General features: G+C 43.1%; 1 protein-coding gene across 1 annotated transcript; it reads right to left on the bottom strand.

Moving 5' to 3' along the window:
* Positions 1-1,745: 1,745 nt before the first annotated feature.
* Positions 1,746-27,061, bottom strand: LOC124113642. The gene is made up of 7 exons (XM_046474101.2): positions 26,824-27,061; positions 8,342-9,280; positions 7,633-8,022; positions 5,401-5,506; positions 4,653-4,792; positions 2,886-2,970; positions 1,746-2,537 (listed from the first exon to the last, which is right to left on the bottom strand). The coding sequence occupies exons 1-7, from the start codon at positions 27,047-27,049 to the stop codon at positions 2,162-2,164; spliced, it is 2,262 nt and encodes a 753-aa protein (XP_046330057.2). The 5' UTR covers positions 27,050-27,061; the 3' UTR covers positions 1,746-2,161.
* Positions 27,062-27,306: the final 245 nt, after the last annotated feature.

The raw sequence follows: 27,306 nt of genomic DNA, 5'->3' as shown, positions 1-27,306 counted from the left end.
GGGGCCAAATTAAGGACTGGTCGGTTAGGAGTCAGTGTACTGTGTCTAAGTGGGGTATTCATGTTCAAATGCGGCATGGTATTTCAGTGGGCTAGCACTTTAAATCGGCATTAGTCCGGACTAGTAAAAGCAGCCACACACACACACACACACGTACACACACACACACACACACAATCACGTGCATGCACGTCGCTATATAAGTGCAATAATCTTGGACGCGACGTTAAACCCCATTTCACCTCACCTCATAGAGTCAATACATGATGCACATATGTTTGTTGTCTTCACGTAAAGGGTATATGATCTCATCGCGTCTCACATTTCCGCCATCTGTGACTCCTTGTCCCCATCGTGACGACACACGACGAAGAGGTGTGATTTGACAGTCCTTATGGGAGACGATGTCACCATTCTGTCCACACATGACGTATAGCCGTGTTGCTAGTGTGTTCATGACTGGCTGACCTCATCAATACATGACGAATAGCCGTGTTGATAGTGTGTTTATGACTGGGTGACCTCATTGCATCAACACATGACGAATGGTTCTGTTGACAGTATATGACGGGGTGACCGCATTTCGTCAACACACAGCAGTGACCTGACAGTCAGCATGGGACATGGGGACTTCATTGGGTCAACATCATATGACGAACAGCTGGATAGTGACAGTATGTTTATGAAACGGTGACCTCACGCTGAATAGCTGTGTGCCTATATACAGTAAACTACGTTTATAACGAACACGCTTATAACGAACTGACGGATATAGCGAACTTACTTTTTTGTCCCGACTATTTGCAGTAGTTATGCTGTATATATGATTATAACGAACTACGGTTATAACGAACTAAAATTAGTGGTCCCTTTGAGTTCGTTATGTCCGTAGTCTACTGTAGACGTTTCAGGCTTGCCGTAAAAGGCGACACTGCTCGTCATAAGAGGCGACTAACGGGATCGGGAGGTCAGGCTCGCTGACTTAAGTATTGCTTAGGGGAAGCAGCACTTGGTATGGAATGAATTATGGTCTGGAGGTAAGCAGCGCTCGATTTGCTCTGAATATTGGCTCAGTGGTAAGCAGTACTCGTTATGTACTTAATTATAGTCTGGGGACAAACAGCGCTCGGTATGTACTGAATTATAGTCTGGGGATAAGCAGCGCTCAGTATGTACTGAATTATAGTCTGGAGTGAGCATCGTTCGGTATGTTCTGAATTGTGGTCTGGGATAAGCAGCGTTCGGTATGCACTGAATTGTGGTCTGTGATAAGCAGCTTTCGATATGTTCTGAATTGTGGTCTGGGATAAGCAGCGTTCCGTATGTTCTGAATTGTGGTCTGTGATAAGCAGCGCTCGGTATGCACTGAATTGTGGTCTGTGATAAGCAGCGTTCGGTATGCACTGAATTGTGGTCTGTGATAAGCAGCTTTCGATATGTTCTGAATTGTGGTCTGGGATAAGCGGCGTTCCGTATGTTCTGAATTGTGGTCTGTGATAAGCAGCGCTCGGTATGCACTGAATTGTGGTCTGTGATAAGCAGCCTTCGGTATGTACTGAATATATAGTCTGTGATAAGAAGCGTTCGGTATGCACTGAATTGTGGTCTGTGATAAGCAGCGTTCGGTATGTACTGAATTGAGGTCTTGGGGTAAGCAGCGTTCGGTATGCATTGAATTGTGGTCTTGGGGTAAGCAGAGCACGGTATGCACTGAATTGTGGATGGGAAGTCAAGAATTGCTCAGCATGTGTTCATGATTTTATTGAGACAGGTGGAAATATGGAAGTTAAGCGGTGCTCGACGTGTGCAATTATAACAAGGCTAAATATTTCCAAAATGTGTTGGCGCATAGCTCCTTTCCTACTAAGGCACAGTTGGTTGTCCAAAAAAAATGCGAAGATTCCTAACGTGACCATGGAGTTAAAAAGTTGATAAATAATTTATGTTGGTGTGAATATTTTAAAAATTTACATTTCACTGTCGCTGGGGCCAGGCAATGAGTATAAGCACAGCTTGGCATGTGACATCAGGGCGCGGATGAAGCTGTCCCACAATAGGCGCAACACTTCGACACACGGAAGACATACCAATCCTGTTCACAAGGGAAAAGACGCCATGCAAGGGTGGGGTGCACCGACCGGAACGATCACGGCGCCATAGTTTACTTCAGATTGGCGTTGTTATAGATGTCCGATATGCTAGCGTAGTCATCTTCCGTGCCAGCGCCAGCATTGTCGTAGACGATGTCGTCTCGTTGTTGGCGTTTCCTGTTCCGCCTCGGTGGGGCAGAAGGAGGTGGTGCTGGAGTCGGTGCCGCTGTTTCGGTGGATGTTGTAGACGCCGGCGTTATTTCTTGTGGCGATGTGTATGTGGCACTGTCAACTGTTGTCTTTTGTACAGGGATCTCGGGCTGACTGACAGTGGCGGGTGTGTCGGGCTGGTTGTACGCGGCTTCAGTATAGGTTGGGTCATTGTACCAGGACCCACTGCTTCCAGTAGACTGTCGGTTGTATTCCTTCATCTTCTTCCTCTGGGACCTGTACAAAATGAGTGAGTGAATGAGTATTGTTTAACGCCGCTTTTAGCAATATTCCAGCAATATCACGGCGGGGGAAACCAGAAATGGGCTTCACACATTGTACCCATGTCGGGAATCGAACCCGGGTCTTCGGCGTGACGAGCGAACGCTTTAACCACTAGGCTACCCGACCGCCCTATAAAAAGAAGAGATCGTAGACTTACCGTACGTAACAGTGCAAAAAGTTAATGATTGATCATCTGTTAGAGTGAAATAAAGCGTGAGTCTTGCGTTGTTTAACTACTGCATTTACTTCTTGACGTTCAAACGACTGTGTTCTAGTACAAACATAATGTAACTTGCTTACCTTCTGTAGAGCAGGTAGACGAAGATGCTGCCCATGATGGCGATGACGGAGACGAGAGACGCCACGACACCCGAGAGAAGTCCCCCTGCAAAACCAATACACTCATTTACATTTCACACTAACCTATCCATCTATATCACCCCATGCATTCCACCTACATCCAACCCCTCCATCATTCGATCTACATCCAACCCCTCCATTATTCCATTGACACACATCCCGACCATTCCTTCTACACCCACCTCGACCATTCCATCTAAATCATCGATATCTATCCATCTACACCCACCTCGACCATTCCATCTACACCACCCCGACCATTCCATCTGCACCACCCCGACCATTCCATCTGCACCACCCCGACCATTCCATCTACACCACCCTGACCATTCCATCTGCAACACCCCGACCATTCCATCTGCACCACCCCGACCATTCCATCTACACCACCCCGACCATTCCATCTGCACCAACCCCGACCATCCCGTCTAAATCCACCCCGACCATTTCATCTACACCACCCCGACCATTCCATCTGCACCACCCCGACCATTCCATCTGCACCACCCCGACCATTCCATCTGCACCACCCCGACCATTCCATCTACACCACCCCGACCATTCCATCTGCACCACCCCGACCATTCCATCTGCACCACCCCGACCATTCCATCTACACCACCCAGACTATTCCATCTGCACCACCCCGACCATTCCATCTGCACCAACCCCGACGATCCCATCTAAATCCACCCCGACCATTCCATCTGCACCACCCCGACCATTCCATCTACACCACCCCGACCATTCCATCTGCACCACCCCGACCATTCCATCTACACCACCCCGACCATTCCATCTGCACCACCCCGACCATTCCATCTGCACCACCCCGACCATTCCATCTACACCACCCAGACTATTCCATCTGCACCACCCCGACCATTCCATCTGCACCAACCCCGACGATCCCATCTAAATCCACCCCGACCATTCCATCTGCACCACCCCGACCATTCCATCTACACCACCCCGACCATTCCATCTGCACCACCCCGACCATTCCATCTGCACCACCCCGACGATCCCATCTAAATTCACCCCGACCATTCCATCTGCACCACCCCGACCATTCCATCTGCACCACCCCGACCATTCCATCTACACCACCCCGACCATTCCATCTACACCACCCCGACCATTCCATCTGCACCAACCCCGACGATCCCATCTAAATTCACCCCGACCATTCCATCTACACCACCCCGACCATTCCATCTACACCACCCCGACCATTCCATCTGCACCAACCCCGACGATCCCATCTAAATCCACCCCGACCATTCCATCCGCACCACCCCGACCGTTCCATCTGCACCAACCCCGACGATCCCATCTAAATCATCCATATCTATCCATCTACATCACCCCGACCATTCCATCTACACCACCCCGACCATTCCATCTGCACCACCCCGACCATTCCATCTGCACCACCCCGACCATTCCATCTACACCAACTCGACCATTCCATCTACACCACCCCGACCATTCCATCTGTACCACCCCGACCATTCCATCTGCACCACCCCGACCATTCCATCTACACCACCCCGACCATTCCATCTACGCCACCCTGACCATTCCATCTGCACCAACCCCGACCATCCCGTCTAAATCATCCATTTCTATCCATCTACACCTATCCAGATTTATCCAATACATCGCACCGACGCTTTTGTTCCCCAGGACCAGTATATCACGTACCTGGTATAGCATCAGCAGCCTCATCCTTCACCGGGTCCCTCCCTTCCCCTCCCATGACGGCACCAACTCCACCAGCGGAGGCGATGGATGCTGTCGTCTTTACCACGTTGGGGGCTGATGTTGTTATGGGTTTGCTTGCACTGCACATAGAAAAAATGATGCATTGTTTTCAACTATACAGATCAAACCTTTAGCGTCCACTTGGTCGTTGCATGGTCCTTTGTCGCTGGCTTGGTACTATGTAACATTCACGGGATAGAAAGAAGTGAGGTAATAGACTGAATCCAACACTGTATCAGGCAAACATTAATCTAGACGCGGAAAACGATAACCGTGAGGGATTAAACAGGGGGTCGGTTAACAGAATTCTGAGTGAGTGAGTGAGTGAGTGAGTGAGTGAGTGAGTGAGTGAGTGAGAGGGTGAGTGAGTGAGTGAGTGGGTGGGTGGTTGGGTGGGTGTTTTTTTGGGGTGAGTGAGTGATTGATTGAGTGAGTGAGTGAGTGAGTGAGTGAGTGAGTGAGTGAGTGAGTGAGTGAGTAAGTGAGTGAGTGAGTGAGTGAGTGAGTGAGTGAGTGTATGATCATTTTCTACATGCCTAGTGATATCATCAATTGCTGCAATGAATTTTTCTTTCCATTAGCAATGGGATTTTGATCTATCTACCATCCTTGCAGATGTCTTTCGCCATTGAGAAGTCATCCTGTAGCTGTGTCCAAATTCAAACGGAATAAATAACAGTTTAACTACCTTGGCGCGTTGCTGGGTTGCGTCCCCTGTTCTGTGATGGCCGGGACGGAGCTGATGTCACGGCAGGTCATGAGCAGGGCAGCTTGGCTGGAGTTGGGACCATGGGCTGGAATAAAGTCAGAATATAGAAAACTAAAGACACTTACGACCTTTTTCGCATAATCAGTGGACTATTCGTGATGATGTACCTACATGTCACGGCTGTCAGGGACACCATGGTGTCCAGGTCTGTGGGGGGGAGTTAGAGCAACAACAGTCCAAACTAAACACATTCATTGGTACGTCGAGACGAGGCCTTTGTTCGTACAACACTCTTTGCCTGTATAGCCAGCAGGCTGGAGCTGATCCCTGTCGTCAGGGTACGACACTCACCTCCTGACAGGTTAGAGCTGGTCCTTGTGTTCAGGGTACGACACTCACCTCCATACAGGTTGGAGCTGATCCTTGTGTTCAGGGTACGACACTCACCTCCATACAGGTTAGAGCTGGTCCTTGTGTTCAGGGCACGGCACTTATCTCCATACAGGTTAGAGCTGGTCCTTGTGTTCAGGGCACGGCACTTACCTCCTTACATGTTCGACCTTAACCTTGTATTCAGGGTACGAAACTCACTTCCTCACGGGTTGGGGCTGATCCTTGCGTTCAGGGTACCGAACTCACCCCCTAACAGGTTGGTGCTGATCCTTGCGTTCAGGGTACCGAACTCACCCCCTAACATGTTGGAGCTGATCCTTGTGTTCAGGGTTCGACACTCGCCTCCTTAAGGGTTGGGGCTGATCTTTTGTTCAGGGTACGACACTCACCTCCTAACAGGATGGAGCTGATCCTTGTGTTCAGGGTACGACACTCGACTCCTAGCAGGTTGGAGCTGATCCTTGTGTTCAGGGTACGACACTCGACTCCTAACAGGTTAGAGCTGATCCTTGTGTTCAGGGTAAAGAACTCACCTCCTAACAGGATGGAGCTGATCCTTGTGTTCAGGGTAACGACCTCACCTCCTAACAGGATGGAGCTGATCCTTGTGTTCAAGGTACGACACTCACCTCCTAACAGGATGGAGCTGATTCTTGTGCTCAAGGTACGACACTCACCTCCTAACAGGTTAGAGCTGATCCTTGTGTTCAGGGTAACGAACTCACCTCCTAACATGATGGAGCTGATCCTTGTGTTCAAGGTACGACACTCACCTCCTAACAGGTTGGAGCTGATCCTTGTGTTCAGGGCACGGCACTTACCTCCTAACAGGATGGAGTTGATCCTTGTGTTCAGGGTACGACACTCACCCCCTTACAGGTTGGAGATGATCCTTGTGGACAGGGTAAAGAACTCACCTCCTAACAGGATGGAGCTGATCCTTGTGTTCAGGGTAACGAACTCACCTCCTAACAGGATGGAGCTGATCCTTGTGTTCAAGGTACGACACTCACCTCCTAACAGGATGGAGCTGATTCTTGTGTTCAAGGTACGACACTCACCTCCTAACAGGTTAGAGCTGATCCTTGTGTTCAGGGTAACGAACTCACCTCCTAACATGATGGAGCTGATCCTTGTGTTCAAGGTACGACACTCACCTCCTAACAGGATGGAGCTGATCCTTGTGTTCAGAGTACCACACTCGCCTCCTAACAGGTTGGAGCTGATCCTTGTGTTCAGGGCACGGCACTTACCTCCTAACAGGTTGGAGTTGATCCTTGTGTTCAGGGTACGACACTTGACTCCTAAACGGTTGGAGCTGATCTTTGTGCAACACGTGCGTTCAGGGTGCGACACTCACCTCCTTAGTGAGTGAGTTGTGTTTAACGCCGCTTTTAACAGTATTCCAATCATTTCACGGCAAGTCAGCTTAATGTGGGAGGAAAGCCCGAAGTGATGCAGGTCTTAGACGTTTACAACTTCGGTGAAACCCACGAGCACGGGTATGGTGCTGACCAACCTAGAAACATAATTAGGGCGAACCGGGATTTGAACCCACAATCATAGGTTTCTGGCGTGGCCAAGGGACGCAACTCTGTACAGCGAATTGCGGCGCCTTAGACGACTGGGCCACCCGTGCCCCCCTTACAGGTTGGAGCTGCTCCTTGTGGAATACTTGTTTTCAGGGTAGGGCTCACATCCCATTAAAGATTGAAACTAAAAAAATTATCGAGCATACTTGAGCTGAATGCGTTTTATCAGGGTAGAGCACACGCACCTCTGATGAGGATAAAGCTTATCACTGTATACAAAACTCACCTTCGAATATGCCGAGGAAGCCGGTCCTGTCGGCCACGGCAGGTATCTCTGTCAGGTACGTCATCCGGATGACATTGCTACCGAGGGGTTGGGCTTCTCGACGAGTCTTTCCACACAATTCCCCCACGACCATGAACTTCTTGGCCTCTGGGTGGGTCTTCTTCTCCATGAGAAGCATGTCCTCGGTGCACAGGGTCTCGTTGCCCGCCATGTTAGTTGACAGGGCCGTAATGGTGATGGAGGAGTTTGGCTCCGTTCTGAGGACGCACTCACACGTCATGAAGTCTCCCGCCCTCCCCGACGTGCCTCCTGGATAGCCAGGGGATGTAACTATGACGGGGCCATTTTTACTTGTAATTGCCAAGTCACATATACCAAATGTGGATTCATCTGTAAAAAATACATTTACAGATATGTACAGGTATTATACAACGTAAAGGTTCACATTTCGATTTAACGTTACGAGTGGCTGTTTTGTTAAAACTGCTGCTACCAAACTCGTTTCAGATGTATTGAAATGCGTTTCATTACTGAGAGCTCCATTGCTTATGCAACCCGTATAACAATGATCATGTTTGTGGTGTTGCGAAAATTAAAAGAATGAACAAATAAAAAACATGTTTACCTATTTGACAAGAAATATTAACAATTATCAATTTGGAAAACTGAAGCCTTGGAAAAATGGTGCGATTTTATCTATTTTACACACCTGGCAAACATTCATGTTCAACGGTGACGAAATTGATTGCTCGAGGACATTCTGCAAATGGCGTCTGTTCATAGCTGAGGTCACATGACTCCGCGCCATCACAAAGCGCCACCTGTTGATCTAAAGTAGCATCCCTGCGACACCTTGGCCGTCTGCTGTTACATATGCCGTCGTGAGAGTAGCCCACTGTCACATTGACGATTCTTATTTTATGAAAGGGGTCACATGATACCTTCCCCGAGACAACGGCCACTTGTCTCCGTTTCCGGTCCGACACTTGACGCCTCCACAAGCTACCTCCGGTCCAAGCACTGGGAGGTCTCCTGGTCAGTCCGAACGCTGGCCTTGCATTCACCCCATTTACTGGACCACCCCAGTTGTTTCTGTTTCCTGTCCAAGTATTCGGACGTCCTGAGCGTGGTCCATCCTCTTCCTCCTCCTCCTCCTCCTCCTCTTCTTCCTCTTCTTCCTCGTCGGGCTCCCTATACAAGCCCCGGTTACCCGTTCCCCTGGGCCTGTTACCTCTCCATCCATTGCCATTACCTCCACCCATAAGACGGTTACCTAAAATTCCAAGGTTGTTACGAGGCTGGTGACGAGGTTCCCACTCGTCTGGCTCTTCGTCCCATAACTCCTCGTCTGGTTCTATGTAGCCCCGCCTAGCCACCACCGCACCCTGGGGTCCCCTATAAACATAGGGCCCGAAGGGTTGTGGAGTCTCTCGATCTTTGTACACGCCGTTAACAACCTGGTCTAGTTTCCCCTGATCGGCTGAGACGTCTGTACCGTTTTGCAATGTATCGTTTAACAAGGGGTGTGTTGAGAGAAGGTCGATGCCGAATGTTGACTGGTTTGTTGTTGTAGAAGCAGAGGTGTCAGTTGTTACATTGGTACGGGTTGGAGGAAGAGGCTTGAAACATGACACCTTCCTCGATATGCCTGTTAGAAACAACACTCAGTTAACATTAAGGGTCAAGTCAAGGTTATGTCTTCAACATTATGTTTGTCTGTTTGTTGTTTAACGCCGCACTCAGCAATATTGCAGCTAGATAACGGCGGTTTGTTAGTAATCGAGTCTGGACCAGACAGGCCAGTGATTGACATCATGATCCACGCAATTGGGATACGATGACTTGCATCAACCAAGTCAGCGAGCCTGACCTCCCGATCCCGTTTGTCGTCTCTTACGACAAGCATAGTCGCCTTTTACGGCTAGCATGGGTTGCTGAAGACCAATTCTACCCCGGATCTTCACGTTATTATCTTCAACATTAAGTTTATCATAAAACATTTACAACAATACGAACAATACCAAACATTCTGCGAAAAGGGTTTTATGTAGGGCATTGACGTCGTTACTGTCACACTGATAATTCAACTCGTCAATTCTTAGATGGGAAGACATTGTAAAATGAGATAATATTTGTGTGTTGTTTGTTGCTGAACATCGCACTATAATAATAATAAATAATAAATATTCCAGATACATCACCGTGGCCTGTAAATAATCCAGTCTGGATCAGACAATACAATGATTGATATCATGTGCAACAATTTTTGTCATTAGCAAATCTTCAAACGTCCATGGATATCTGACAAGAGTGAGTGAGTGAGTTAGGTTTAACGCCGCTTTTAACAGTATTCCAGTTATATCACGGCGTGTCAGCTTAATGTGGGAGGAAAGCCCGAAGTGATGCAGGTCTCAGAAGTTTACCACTTCGGTGAAACCCACGAGCACGGGTATGGTGCTGACAAACCTAGAAACATAATCGGGGCGAACCGGGATTCGAACCCACAATCATAGGGTTCTGGCGTGGCCAAGGGACGCAACTCTGGACAGCGAATCGCGGCGCCCTAGACGACTGGGCCACCCGTGCCCCCTTATCTGACAAGAAACAACTATACCTTTAGAAAAAGAGTGTATACACTTGAAAATTGGATTAGACCAAAAAATACAAACTTTATAAAACGTTACTGAGCTGAAAAAGGTCGCCGAAACACTTGAAACGTAATTTATAAAACACAAATGAGATACCTGTATTAACCACATCACCATCGAATAGCCATTTCCTTTGCAAATAAGTTGGCCGCTATGAGATATTGTTAACTGCCACAGCCTTATTGCAAGTATCTTTTCGATAACCGTCGTTCGATAACTTGTAACGTGTATGCCTAACAGCAGAGATCAAGTTGGGAAGAGAGAGCCCCAAAGATCATCCACGATCAGGACGACCTTCAACTGGCACCACTATGGAAAGTATGTGATCTGATTTTGGATGATTGAAGACTCACAACACTTGACACAGCCAATACGCTTTTAGTGAGTGAGTGAGTGAGTGAGTGAGTTGGGTTTAACGCCGCTTTAAACAGTATTCCAGTTATATCACGGCGTGTCAGCTTAATGTGGGAGGAAAGCCCGAAGTGATGCAGGTCTCAGAAGTTTACCACTTCGGTGAAACCCACGAGCACGGGTATGGTGCTGACAAACCTAGGAACATAATCGGAACGAACCGGGATTCGAACCCACAATCAAAGGTTTCTGGCGTGGCCAAGGGACGCAACTCTGCACAGCGAATCGCGGCGCCATAGACGACTGGGCCACCCGTGCCCCCCAAAACACCTTGAGAATGTGAACTATGCATGACAAAGGTTTCAGGACGCTGGGTTCCAAGGCTTCTGACTCCTGAACGGAACCGGTCCATGTTTATTGGCTCTCGTAAGACGTTGCTCCGATTTGGAGCAGACCCAGCTGATTTTGTTGCATGATTTGTAACCATGGGCGAGTCTCTTAGGATCACCAGTATAGGACATACACAGAACAAAATTCAAAGCAGTGGGAAAATCTAACGTATACTCCTCCGATAAATGCAAAGTCTGTTACATCAGCTGGCAAGGTGATTGTTTCGGATTCCTGGGATTCCAAAGGAATCCTACAGTTTATGGTTATATGTGGTTAGACCACAATGGTTCACACTCGGTAGGTAGATACCCTGGTCTCTGTTAATGGCTGGCTTCTTGCTTCGGATTTCGATGCTTTCGAAGTTTCCTTTATCCCATGACTGATGTTGGTATGGAGAATCTTGGTTTGTAACCAGGAACTATGGTTGTCAGAATTCCGAAAGGGCAAATTTCATGTCAGAGTTTTCAACAGAGGTCTTGTGTTCTTTTATCCTGGTGGCCAAGGGCGTGAAGTCTCTCCAATGTCAGCCATTAACAGAGACCAAGGTATCTACCTACCCAGTGTGTACTCCACCACTGTGCTATGATCACGTCATCAACCACTATGGACACCTTGATTGCCTTAATGCTTGTGTCACAATAACCTTGACATCACTACACCTCCGGTGTACTTAATTGAACGTCATACCAAAAGACGTTAAAAGATGGTACTTGTTGTTACCCTGTCAGGCGCTCGGCATTAAAGGGCTAAAACAAGGACTGGTCGGCTCGGAGTGAGTACACTGTGTCAGATGGGGTATCCATGTTAAACTGCGGCATGGAATCTCAGTGTGTTAGCACTATAAATCGGCATCAGTCCGGACTAGTACAAGCAGCCACACACACACGTGCATGCACGTCACTATATAAGCGCAAAAATCTTGGAAGCGACGTTAAACCCAATTTCACCTCACTTAATTGAAACCTCTCCTGTTAATCATACTGGCTTCATGATCATATTGTTGTCTCTGTACAGTCATCCCATCTTACGTTGTGTAACCTTATCCACGGACAGACAGACATACATACATACATACAGACAGACAGACAGACAGACAGACAGACAGACAGACAGACATACATACAGACAGACAGACAGACAGACAGACAGACAGACATACAGACAGGCATACAGACATACAGACAGACAGACAGACAGACAGACAGACAGACAGACAGACAGACAGACAGACAGACAGACATACAGACAGGCATACAGACATACAGACATACATACAGACAGACTCAGTGCACTTACTCAGCTATCACCTGAAGGAGGAAGGAGTAGCTGTGAAACGTCGTGACAAAGAATAAAAGAAGTTGCTATAAATAAAAGTGTAATGTAATAATTTTTCTTCGATGTTCATATTTCATTGTTTCCTTCTTTCAAATTGAAAAGAGCTAAACGAAATAAAAATAAACACGCCCAAGATCGTTTCTATTCACCGATATGCCGATTACTATACTGACAGATCTATAAGCAAAGGGTTTGTTTGAGGAATTAATATTGTCATCAGCTTGACATATCGAGTTTTACAGCCACAAGGCCAACCTGTGTTATTTATGGGCTGCAGTTAGTCGGTAATCTGGGTGTTTCGTGAGATGTCATTTCAAGGATACGGAGTTTATAAGTTGTCACAAAATATTTGGGGATGTATTACATCAAAGATACTACTTTCCCGAGTAATAATACTGACAGTTGCTTCAAGACAGCACTATATATCACAGTTTCCCGTTGGGGGTAAACCGCAGCAGCTCTGTATTCTTTGATTTATGGACTAACCAGATATTTTATTAACACTGATTTTTTTAAACTGTTCATTAGATCTTAACGCACAAAAGAACCCTGAAGTGACACGCCCTCGATTACACCACCTCACCGAGACAAGGGAGTTAACTGGCTATAAAAGTCCAGTAGAAACTGGACTTTTAAAGTCACTTAACTCCCTTGCCTCGGGAAGATGCGATTGCACGTACAGTGGATATAGCGACTGGAAGGTGTCGAGGATCGGCTCGCCTGGTAAAGTCTGGAGCAGGCAAACTGGTGACCGAACGCATGAACAACAATGACATTATATACTATAGTTTTCTCAGATATGCCTTCATATATAAAAGTGCTATAAAATAAAATATTATTTCTCTGATATCTGTTCATTCATCCGAATGCTGTTTATATAATATGCTATGCCTCTTCATTCATAACAGTGATGTTATATGAACTGTTTGATTGCCATGTTAGAAGTTGGTAAGGAGGTATTTATTAATCAGAATGTTTTTAAATAATATACAATTTGTAGGATATGTATAATTCATTTTTCAGAATTATGTATCTAAAATATGTTTTCTCATATATGTGTTCACTTATAAGAAAAATATAATGTATACTTTTGTATCATATGCATATTTGTTCCTTTATCAGAATGAAATGATATATTATTTTATGATGTGCAATCATCATGAATGATCATTTCTTCTTTTCAGTCAACTGTTATTGTTTGAAGTGCAAATTTTACTGATTACTTAATAATTTAAATTTAATCTTCTTAACGCCATGTCAATCTGTAATTTCTTTTTAATCTCTCCTGCCATGCTCTCCTATTTGCTATATACTGAACCGTAAAAGAAACGTCACCCCAAGTAACATTGCATGAAAAGTTGTCTTTTAAATATCTGGGTAATTTTTGTCAAAGTTTCTAAAATTTAACGTTACCTTGTCCGGAAAAATGAAAATTGATGATAAAAAACAAAGCAGATGTCAATAAAACTGATCGCCCAAACACATCACGGCAATAGCCATGGTAACCCGATGCACGTGAGTTCCGTGCAAATTTAAATGCACATGCGTTCCCCCATTTCTTGCCCTATAAAAATCCACCCAGATCGGATAACATTCATTCGTTATTGAAGTGCTACCACATGCTAAGATTGACACGAAATCAGCGACACCAAGCCCTTGGATGATTGCAAGCTGGACAAACCGCAGGGCAAGTAGCCAATCAACGTAAGGACCATATACAGGCTCCAGGAACTACAGATGACCGACCAAGTAGTGGAAGACAAAGGGTCTCTACCCGACGTCAGGATCGTCAGATTGTGCGACAACATCTTCATGATAGCTTTGTTACTGCTGCGGAAACTGCTCAACAGACCATGGGGACACACCAACGACACATTAGTGCGGACACCGTGCGTGCGATTGACGAGCAGACACCTCCACTGTCACAGGCCACACCCAGGACCCATTCTGACAGCACCTCATCGACGGGAACGTCTTCAGTAAGCAACACAGCACCAGCATTGGCGCCACCAGCAGTCGAGAAGAGTCCTCTTCTTAGACGAGAGCCGTTACTGTATCTAAACAGCAGATGGCAGAGAGAGAGAGTGTCTGGCGACGCCGTGGAGAACGTTATTCGGAGGCTTGTGTTGTTGAGAGAGACTCGTTGGGTGGTTCGAGCATCATCAGGGGTGGAATTGGTCTTGCACAGAGCGTCGGCCCTGTGGTCTTCCAGAACATCGGTCCAGGGAGAGGCAATGGTGTCACAGCAGTGGTACATTGATCAAGTCTTGAGACCACACGCCATACCTCATTTGGCACATGATGAAGCCCGTGTTCACACTGAGAGAGACTTACCCAAGCAGAATGGTATCAGAACCATGCAGTGGCCTGCCCTCAATCCCGATTTGAATCCCATTGAGCACCTGTGGGACGTGATTCAAAGCTGAATGACGTCCGACCAAGGCCGACAACTGCAGCTGAACTGCATCATGCGTTCCTCAGAGTGTTGGATCAAGTGCCTATGGCCTTCATCAACCGCCTCATCCATTCCATGTATCGACGTTGCATGGCAGTCATCAATGCAAATGGCGGACACACGAGCTACTTACTTGTGATGCCTTTTTCTTAGAGACTAGTGTCCTGGGATTCCAAAGGAATCCTACAGTTTATGGTTATATGTGGTTAGACCACAATGGTTCACACTCGGTAGGTAGATACCCTGGTCTCTGTTAATGGCTGGCTTCTTGCTTCGGATTTCGATGCTTTCGAAGTTTCCTTTATCCCATGACTGATGTTGGTATGGAGAATCTTGGTTTGTAACCAGGAAATATGGTTTTCAGAATTCCGAAAGGGCAAATTTCATGTCAGAGTTTCAACAGAGGTCTTGTGTTCTTTTATCCTGGTGGCCAAGGGCGTGAAGTCTCTCCAATGTCAGCCATTAACAGAGACCAAGGTATCTACCTACCCAGTGTGTACTCCACCACTGTGCTATGATCACGCCATCAACCACTATGGACACCTTGATTGCCTTAATGCTTGTGTCACAATAGCCTTGACATCACTACACCTCCGGTGTAGTTAATTGAACGTCATACCAAAAGACGTTAAAAGATGGTGCTTGTTGTTACCCTGTCTGGCGCTGGGTATAAAGGGGCTAAAACAAGGACTGGTCGTCTCGGAGTCAGTATACTGTGTCAGATGGGGTATCCATGTTAAACTGTGGCATGGAATCTCAGTGTGTTAGCACTATAAATCGGCATCAGTCCGGACTAGTACAAGCAGCCACACACACACGTGCATGCACGTCACTATATAAGCGCAAAAATCTTGGACGCGACGTTAAACCCAATTTCACCTCACCTCACCTCACTTAATTGAAACCTCTCCTGTTAATCATACTGGCTTCATGATCATATTGTTGTCTCTGTACAGTCATCCCATCTTACGTTGTGTAACCTTATCAACAGACAGACAGACAGACATACAGACAGACAGACATACAGACATACATACATACATACATACATACATACATACAGACACACAGACAGACAGACATACATACATACATACATACATACATACATACATACAGACATACAGACAGACATACAGACATACATACATACATACATACATACATACAGACACACAGACAGACAGACATACAGACAGACAGACAGACAGACAGACATACAGACAGACAGACAGACAGGCATACAGACATACAGACATACAGACAGACAGACAGACAGACAGACATACATACAGACAGACAGACAGACAGACAGACAGACAGACAGACAGACAGACAGACAGGCATACAGACATACAGACATACAGACATACATACATACAGACAGACAGACAGACAGACATACAGACATACAGACATACATACATACAGACAGACAGACAGACATACAGACATACAGACATACAGACAGACAGACAGACAGACAGACAGACAGACAGACAGACAGACAGACAGACAGGCATACAGACATACAGACATACATACAGACAGACTCAGTGCACTTACTCAGCTATCACCTGAAGGAGGAAGGAGTAGCTGTGAAACGTCGTGACAAAGAATAAAAGAAGTTGCTATTAATAAAAGTGTAATGTAATAATTTTTCTTCGATGTTCATATTTCATTGTTTCCTTCTTTCAAATTGAAAAGAGCTAAACGAAATAAAAATAAACACGCCCAAGATCGTTTCTATTCACCGATATGCCGATTACTATACTGACAGATCTATAAGCAAAGGGTTTGTTTGAGGAATTAATATTGTCATCAGCTTGACATATCGAGTTTTACAGCCACAAGGCCAACCTGTGTTATTTATGGGCTGCAGTTAGTCGGTAATCTGGGTGTTTCGTGAGATGTCATTTCAAGGATACGGAGTTTATAAGTTGTCACAAAATATTTGGGGATGTATTACATCAAAGATACTACTTTCCCGAGTAATAATACTGACAGTTGCTTCAAGACAGCACTATATATCACAGTGTCCCGTTGGGGGTAAACCGTAGCAGCTCTGTATTCTTTGATTTATGGACTAACCAGATATTTTATTAACACTGATTTTTTTAAACTGTACATTAGATCTTAACGCACAAAAGAACCCTGAAGTGACACGTCCTCGATTACACCACCTCCCCGAGACAAGGGAGTTAACTGGCTATAAAAATCTAATAGAAACTGGACTTTTAAAGCCACTTAACTCCCTTGTCTCGGGAAGATGCGATTACACGTACAGTGGATATAGCGACTGGAAGGTGTCGAGGATCGGCTCGCCTGGTAAAGTCTGGAGCAGGCAAACTGGTGACTGAACGCATGAACAACAATGACATTATATACTATAGTTTTCTCAGATATGCCTTTATATATAAAAGTGCTATAAAATAAAATATTATTTCTCTGATATCTGTTCATTCATCAGAATGCTGTTTATATAATATGCTATGCCTCTCCAGTCATAACAGTGATGTTATATGAACTGTTTGATTGCCATGTTAGAAGTTGGTAAGGAGGTATTCATTAATCAGAATGTTTTTAAATAATATACAATTTGTAGGATATGTATAATTCATTTTTCAGAATTATGTATCTAAAATATGTTTTCTCATATATGTGTTCACTTATAAGAAAAATATAATGTATACTTTTGTATCATATGCATATTTGTTCCTTTATCAGAATGAAATGATATATTTTTTTATGATGTGCAATCATCATGAATGATCATTTCTTCTTTTCAGTCAACTGTTATTGTTTGAAGTGCAAATTTTACTGATTACTTAATAATTTAAATTTAATCTTCTTAACGCCATGTCAATCTGTAATTTCTTTTTAATCTATCCTGCCTTGCTCTCCTATTTGCTATATACTGAACCGTAAAAGAAACGTCACCCCAAGTAACATTGCATGAAAAGTTGTCTTTTAAACATCTGGGTAATTTTTGTCAAAGTCTCTAAAATTTAACATTACCTCGTCCGGAAAAATGAAAATTGATGATAAAAAACAAAGCAGATGTCAATAAAACTGATCGCCCAAACACATCACGGCAATAGCCATGGTAACCCGATGCACGTGAGTTCCGTGCAAATTTAAATGCACATGCGTTCCCCCATTTCTTGCCCTATAAAAATCCACCCAGATCGGATAACATTCATTCGTTATTGAAGTGCTACCACATGCTAAGATTGACACGAAATCAGCGACACCAAGCCCTTGGATGATTGCAAGCTGGACAAACCACCCGGCAAGTAGCCAATCCACGTAAGGACCATATACAGGCTCCAGGAACTACAGATGACCGACCAAGTAGTGGAAGACAAAGGGTCACTACCCGACGTCAGGATCGTCAGATTGTGCGACAACATCTTCATGATAGCTTTGTTACTGCTGCGGAAACTGCTCAACAGACCATGGGGACACACCAACGACACATTAGTGCGGACACCGTGCGTGCGATTGACGAGCAGACACCTCCACTGTCACAGGCCACACCCAGGACCCATTCTGACAGCACGTCATCGACGGGAACGTCTTCAGTAAGCAACACAGCACCAGCATTGGCGCCACCAGCAGTCGAGAAGAGTCCTCTTCTTAGACGAGAGCCGTTACTGTATCTAAACAGCAGATGGCAGAGAGAGAGAGAGAGAGTGTCTGGCGACGCCGTGGAGAACGTTATTCGGAGGCTTGTGTTGTTGAGAGAGACTCGTTGGGTGGTTCGAGCATCATCAGGGGTGGAATTGGTCTTGCACAGAGCGTCGGCCCTGTGGTCTTCCAGAACATCGGTCCAGGGAGAGGCAATGGTGTCACAGCAGTGGTACATTGATCAAGTCTTGAGACCACACGCCATACCTCATTTGGCACATGATGAAGCCCGTGTTCACACTGCGAGAGACTTCCCCAAGCAGAATGGTATCAGAACCATGCAGTGGCCTGCCCTCAATCCCGATTTAAATCCCATTGAGCACCTGTGGGACGATTCAAAGTCGGCTGAATGACGTCCGACCAAGGCCGACAACTGCAGCTGAACTGCATCATGCGTTCCTCAGAGTGTGGGATCAAGTGCCTATGGCCTTCATCAACCGCCTCATCCATTCCATGTATCGACGTTGCACGGCAGTCATCAATGCAAATGGCGGACACACGAGATACTGACTTGTGATGCCATTTTCGTAGAGACTAGTGTTGTGTTTCACTTTAAGAACATTTGACACTTTAATTTTAAACTTGATGATCAGTTTTACCAAGTTTCATCTTTTTAATATGTCTCAAAGTATGTTTACAGTGATTGGACAAATACGGTTTCTCATATATCTATCCATGGTGACGTTTCTTTTACGGCTCAGAATATATATCAAATAGGATCATATGAAAATCTAAGAGAATTAACTGAACTTATCAAGTGATTTTCTTGGACAAGTACAAACACAAGAAAATATAAACAAGTAGAAGCAGTCCAAATTCGCCGTCACAAGCCTTCAATCAACAGAGATCAAAACCATTCCGTCTCATCCGCCTCTCTGAACAAATTAAGCAATATTGTTTTCCAATCTTGCTACCAACGTATACTTATTCAGGTTTAATTGGCTTCAGGTCTAATTGGTCTCATCGCGTGTTCGCTATCCATCATGTAGTCACAATATTAAATTCCGTCTCATCCGCCTCCTCTGAACAAATTAAGCAATATTGTTTTCCAATCTTGCTACCAACGTATACTTATTCAGGTTTAATTGGCTTCAGGTCTAATTGGTCTCATCGCGTGTTCTCTATCCATCATGTAGTCACAATATTAAATTCCGTCTCATCCGCCTCCTCTGAACAAATTAAGCAATATTGTTTTCCAATCTTTCTACCAACGTATACTTATTCAGGTTTTATTGGCTTCAGGTCTAATTGGCCTCATCAAGTGTTCTCTATCCACCATGTAGTCACAATATTTTCTTCTGTTGTTATTAGTTCACCTTGTTTTAATCCCATTCATGTATGTAAATTTTGTTCTGTTAATCCTTCCCCCACTCAATGACATGTTACACCACGTTCATTGATCACACGTGCTTGACAATCGTGTAAGTCAAAACCGAAACGTCACAATTAGAGTACTAAATTTATAATAAACACGTTGTTATTCATAAATTGTGTCCGCGTTGTCATCCATCAACTTCAAAACATACAAAAATGCCCATGAAACAACACAAGAGATTCCTTAAAATGAATTCAAAAGTAACTTCAAAGCAGTCATATTTCATTAAAGTACAGCTATCGATCAATTACAACCTTCCACATATCACAGCTTTGTTTTAGTGCTGAATCATTTAAAATTTATTCATTGAATGTTGTTTTCAAAGTCAATTCTGCGTACGGTGTCAGCTTGATTGATAGATGCCATCCGCACCTGGGAACTAACGTATTGCCCAAAACAAGATTCAGTACACAAAATGACGGTGTATCGGTTGTGTCTCAGCTGTTTCTCAACTCACTCGTGCAGTGTATTCGGTATTGTACCCTACTCGATCACCCTGCATCATCATTATTTGATAGTGAATAAGACCGCCTCCGTGGTCTAGTGGTAGAGCGTCCGCCCGGAGAGAGGAAGGCGCGGGGTTCGATCCCTGGCCGCGTCATACCAAAAGACGTTTAAGATGGTACTTGTTGTTACCTTGTCCTGCGCTCGGCATTAAGGGGTTAAAACAAGGACTGGTCGGGTCGGAGTCAGTATGCTGTGTCTGAGTGGGGTATTCATGTTAAACTGCGGCATAGTATCTCAGTGTGCTAGCACTATAAAATGGCATCAGTCCGGACTAGAACAAGCAGCCACACAAACACACACACGTGTATAAGAGCAATAATCTTGGACGCGACGTTAAACCTCACCTGATAGTGAATCATAAACACATGATTATGATACAGTCGTAATCGTACTATCGACTCTGCTTTATGCAGAGATTTCTATTGGATGTGGAAAGGGTTTTGTCGCTTTATTTACACAATCTTTTCACACACAACTAATTGGTTCTCATTCTCTTCGTGTCTATGTATACATACTTCTACTACTAAAGATAGTAAACTTGTCATTTTGAGGGCACTGGTTATAAAAACTGAATCAATCAAATTGTTAGGATTGTACCGAGAGTGAAGCCATTCTTGGAGATACCACAACCGAAGAAGAAATAAAACGTTCAATAAAGGCATTTAAGAGTGGTAAATCACCGGGTTAAGACGGCATTCCAGCAGAAGCGTTAAAAGTAATAGATGACATTTTATCACCATAGTAAGTTTTGTTGTTAAAACACATTCTTACAACAGGCCATTTCCCAGATGCATGGAATGAAGAACTTATTATACCATGATTTAAACAGGGATGTAAGGAGAATCCAGATAATTACAGATGGATTACTCTGCTTGATACGTTAGGATAAGTGTTCACCTCGATTATTAATACCAGAGTAAAATTTTGGTAGAACTACATTCAGCTGTATCTGAGGCGCAGACTGGTTTCAGAGATGGGTATTCCTCACATTTCTATTTTAAATACGTTACGTCATAAGTACCTAAGGCTAAAAAACAAGGAAGCTCCTATCGTATTTTTATAGATTTTAAAACAGCATTTTACTGCGCGGATAGAAGTACAGTAGACTACGGTTATAACGAACTCGAGGGGACCACTAATTTTAGTTCGTAATAACCGTAGTTCGTTATAAGAATACATACAGCATATATACAACAAATGGTCGGGACTAAAAATAAGTTCGTTATATCCGTCAGTTCGTTTTAAGCGTATTCGTTATAAACGAAGTTTACTGTAAATTACTTTTTCAGAAAGGTTACCTTGGTAAATTATCTCAATTGTTTGAAAGTACATAGAATAATGTAAAATCATGTGTCAGATTGCACCATGCCAATTTTGCAGTTGTGCTCTCTTCCTCTAGAGGCGTTAAACAAGGATGTATGTTGTCGCCGATTTCATTAGTGATGTACATTCAAGTATTAGCTCCAACAATTGTTAAAAATTAACCGAGTGGTGTTTTTGGATACAGTACTATTGAAGAAACCTGTCTGTTATTATTTGCTGACGATATTAGGTGATACAGATGTAAATCTTCAAAGAAAGATACATATATTGGAGGAATATTTGGTTTGTGAACAGGGTTTCATAGTTTACACATGTTTTTGTTGCACGACTAATTGGTTCCCATTGTGTTTATGGTTACATACTGGTACTAATCTGCCTCGAGGAGATCCGGGTTAGAATAGATCTTCAGCAACTCATGCTTATTGTATGGCGACCTTGCTTAAATCGGGTGGTCAGGCACGGTGACTTGGTTGATGCATGCCATCGTATCCCATCGTATCTTGGATCGATGCTCATTATATGAATCACCGGATTGTCAATTTACACATCGTCGGGACATAACTCGAATAGTGCTGATAACGGCATATAACAACATTCACTAACTCACCTAATAACAAATGCATACTGTCGATGTGTCTTTCTTCAGTATACCTACTCAGTGTACATAGATATACGTAATGTTATGTTTACAGTACCTGAAGGTATAAGAGAATGACATATGGAATGATTATGGAATAGCAAACAGTTTTCATGATCATGATCAAACATTACGTTCATGAAACGTGAACACATGAACGGGCTATAGTGTGACATATCGGTTTCAAATTACCCATAAATATTTGGAATACAGACAGTTCCATATCTGCCACAGTTACTGTGAGTTATGACCGTTACTTCGTGTTGAGGACTTATCACAGGCTGTGGTGACAATGGCACCGTTGGTGATTACACCTCAGTACACGATTGACGTGTGCTGCACGTGCCCGAGGCCAGCGCCCCGGGAAATACATGTTCATATCACTCCATGACCCCGACACTCTCGCCCGGCCTCATCATACTCCGCCACACCCCAAATTAGACGTTTCAGTAAAGTGGCCTGTAATGTACAAGAATACTTTACGAATATTTCACCTTGTCGTCACCCAAAACGAGCAACACTTGATTGATAGATTTCTCTTTTTTCTTGTTCTGGAACACACAGAATTGAATTGTCTCACTGCGATCCATCAATCTGACCTTTTAATATCATTTATATAGTACTACACAGTCTAATAAAATATTCCCAGACGGATCTTTTCCTTATATCTGGGGGAAAAGCATTATTTGTCCCATCTTCAAGTCTGGTGATCCCAACAATTATAGTCATATCATTGATAGTGAGTGAGTATGGTTTTACGCCGCTTTTATTAATATTCCAGCAATATCACGGCGGGGGACACCAGAAATGGGCTTCACACATTGCACCCATGTTGGGAGTCGAACCCGGGTTTTCGGCGTGACGAGCGAACGCTTTAACCACTAGGCTACCCGACCGCCCCATATCATTGATAGACTTTATGTGCAAGATATTCACTTCTATTTTAAACGTCTCTGGTGTCATTAAAATAATATTATGACATGGGCTAGACATATCAAACATATTCTGCTTCAGTTTTGGTTTGGTTTCGTATGGATTAGCCAGAATATTGGGAATATTAACATTTTTACAAGAATATTTAAAATAAGACTTCTTGACACTGTAAAACAAAACTGGTTTTCTACTCAACACTCTTCTCATAAATGTGCCACCTATGTGTTAAAATATACACTTTTACATGTGGAAGCATATCTGTGCATTGCTTTTTCTTTACATTGAGAATTTGTTTCATAAGATTTGTGGTGATTGTAGACTTATGACAAAATGTACATAGAAGACGATATTCATGTTTTGCTTCTATGTGATTCATAACCTCTATTAGAAAAAGTATATTGGTAATTACATCGGAAATGACAGTGCAGTAAACATATTCATAAATATTATGAACCCTCAAGATACATAAACAATAAATTATCCTTGTTTATACCTACTTAATGTGCAAAAAATAACCAATATGTTTAATGCCAATTAATATACATAATTTTAAAGAATACCTCATATGATATGTGTGTCTGTGCAATATCTGTGTATATGTCTGTGTATGTACTTGTCAACCTCATACAAAGCAAACTACAAATTGCACCCCTGCGTACTTTTTCATATATATGACCGCCTTCGTGGTCTAGTGGTAGAGCGTCCGCCCGTAGAGCGGAAGGTGCGGGGTGATGCCCGGCCGCGTCATACCAAAAGACGTTAAAAGATGGTACTTGTTGTTACCGTGTCTGGCGCTCGACATTAATGGGCTAAAACAAGAACTGGTCGGTTCGGAGTCAGTATATTGTGTCTGAGTTGGGTATTCATGTTAAACTGCGGCATGGTATCTCAGTGAGCTAGCACTATAAATAGTACAAGCAGCCACACAAACACGTGCGTGCACGTCGCTATATATAAGTGCAATTATCTTGGACGCGACGTTAAACCCAATTTCAGCTCACCATCTCCTACATATAAATAAAACACAGTTTGCACAAACCTTTTTCTGAAAGAACACAGATTGTACACCACTTTAATGAAAGAACACAGTTTGTACACGACTTTAATGAAAGAACACAGCTTGTACACTACTTTAATAAAGGAACACAGTGTGTACACTACTTTAATGAATAAACACAGTGTGTTCACTACTTTAATGAAAGAACACAGATTGTACACTACTTAAATAAAGGAACACAGTGTGTACACTATTTTAATGAAAGAACACAGTGTGTACACTACTTTAATAAAAGAACACAGCTTGTACACTACTTTAATGAAAGAACACAGTTTGTACACTACTTTAATGAAAGAACACAGTGTGTACACTACTTTAATAAAAGAACACAGCTTGTACACTATTTAAATGACACGACACAGTTTGTACACTACTTTAATGAAAGAACACATTTTGTACACTACTTTAATGAAAGAACACAGTTTGTCCACTACTTTAATGAAATAACACAGTTTGTACACTACTTTAATGAAAGAACACAGTGTGTACACTACTTTAATGAAAGAACACAGTTTGTGCACTGCTTTAATGAAATAACACAGTTTGTCCACTACTTTAATGAAAGAACACAGTTTGTACACTACTTTAATGAAATAACACAGTTTGTCCACTACTTTCACGAAAGGTCACAGTTTGTCCACTACTTTCACGAAAGGTCACAGTTTGTCCACTACTTTAATGAAGGAACACAGCTTGTACACTACTTTAATGAAATAACACAGTTTGTACACTACTTTAATGAAAGAACACAGTTTGTAAACTACTGTAATGAAAGAACACAGTTTGTACACTACTTTAATGAAAGAACACAGTTTGTACACTACTTTAATGAAAGAACACAGTTTGTACACTACTTTAATGAAAGAACACAGTTTGCACACTACTTTAATGAAAGAACACAGTTTGTACACTACTTTAATGAAATAACACAGTTTGTACTCTACTATAATGAAATAACACAGTTTGTACACTACTTTAATGAAAGAACACAGTTTGTACTCTACTATAATGAAATAACACAGTTTGTACACTACTTTAATGAAAGAACACAGTTTGTACACTACTTTAATGAAAGAACACAGTTTGTACACTACTTTAATGAAAGAACACAGTTTGTTAACTACTGTAATGAAAGAACACAGTTTGTACACTACTTTAATGAAATAACACAGTTTGTACACTACTTTAATGAAAGAACACAGTTTGTACACTACTTTAATGAAAGAACACAGTTTGCACACTACTTTAATGAAAGAACACAGTTTGTACACTACTTTAATGAAAGAACACAGTTTGTACACTACTTTAATGAAAGAACACAGTTTGTACTCTACTTTAATGAAAGAACACAGTTTGTAAACTACTTTAATGAAAGAACACAGTTTGTACTCTACTATAATGAAATAACACAGTTTGTACACTACTTTAATGAAAGAACACAGTTTGTACTCTACTATAATGAAATAACACAGTTTGTACACTACTTTAATGAAAGAACACAGTTTGTACACTACTTTAATGAAAGAACACAGTTTGTACACTACTTTAATGAAAGAACACAGTTTGTAAACTACTGTAATGAAAGAACACAGTTTGTACACTACTTTAATGAAAGAACACAGTTTGTACACTACTTTAATGAAAGAACACAGTTTGTACACTACTTTAATGAAAGAACACAGTTTGCACACTACTTTAATGAAAGAACACAGTTTGTACACTACTTTAATGAAAGAACACAGTTTGTACACTACTTTAATGAAAGAACACAGTTTGTACTCTACTTTAATGAAAGAACACAGTTTGTAAACTACTTTAATGAAAGAACACAGTTTGTACTCTACTATAATGAAATAACACAGTTTGTACACTACTTTAATGAAAGAACACAGTTTGTACTCTACTATAATGAAATAACACAGTTTGTACACTACTTTAATGAAAGAACACAGTTTGTACTCTACTTTAATGAAAGAACACAGTTTGCCAATACTTTAATGAAAGAACACAGTTAGTGCCTCATCTTTATACTAGTAAAGCCGACAAATAGCGTGTGTTATTCAGTCACCTGGTTTAGATACACGACACAAGTATAGCCACACACACACACACACACACACACACACACACACACACACACACACACACACACACACACACACACACATATATATATATATATATATATATACCACTATAGTTCTCAATCGAAAACAACGATACATATCCTAAGCTTACTACATTGTGTGAATGCAAGACATAGGCGATGTCACTCAATTTCTCAATTTCACCTGCAACATTTAAACATACATGTACCTGTCAAAATATCTAACCCTAGGCGTGTTAAAACTCCTGTCCCCCGCATTGCAGGGAACAACTTCACAGTGTTAATTCCCGAGTGAATAAGTTTTAGAGTAGATTCAAGTATATTGTAATAGTTATAAACTCGATACCGCAACAAGAAATGTAAGTACATTAGGCATAACTCACCTGCAGCGCCCCCAACAGACACAATGGCCGCTACACACAACCAAAAGGCGGTGGATCGCATGTTGCACCTGGAGATGTGCACTGCTACTGCGACACTGACAAGGCTTGGCGTCACGATAAGGACAAAAACAGCTCTGCATTGCCTGCCTTCCTCGTACGTGACGATACTTTCCTGACAGGCGATTAGCTGTGACTCCAGTGAAGACAATGATGATCTATTCATCATTATCTCATCAGTCACTGTCCTGCTTGAAATGACGGACAAAGTTGTATATTTTAGAATGTTCAGGTGAGGTGAGCCGTGTCCTGATTACAGGTGTCGCCAGTTGACGCAAGAGGTGAAGTGTGCTGACCAGTAAGTCTAATTTAAGTAGACACAAACCGTCACGTTCTAACGGGTAAACGCAAACCGTTACACACTATTAACCCGGCATAAGCCAATACAGACCTGGAAGGCACCAATAGTAACATAGGAGCCATGCA

Source organism: Haliotis rufescens, unplaced genomic scaffold (assembly GCF_023055435.1).
Source record: "Haliotis rufescens isolate VD_foot unplaced genomic scaffold, xgHalRufe1.0.p SCAF_5, whole genome shotgun sequence".
In the NCBI taxonomy this organism is placed as follows: domain Eukaryota; kingdom Metazoa; phylum Mollusca; class Gastropoda; order Lepetellida; family Haliotidae; genus Haliotis; species Haliotis rufescens.
The sequence above is the reverse complement of the archived record's forward strand: the minus strand, read 5'-3'. Positions and strand labels throughout refer to the sequence as shown.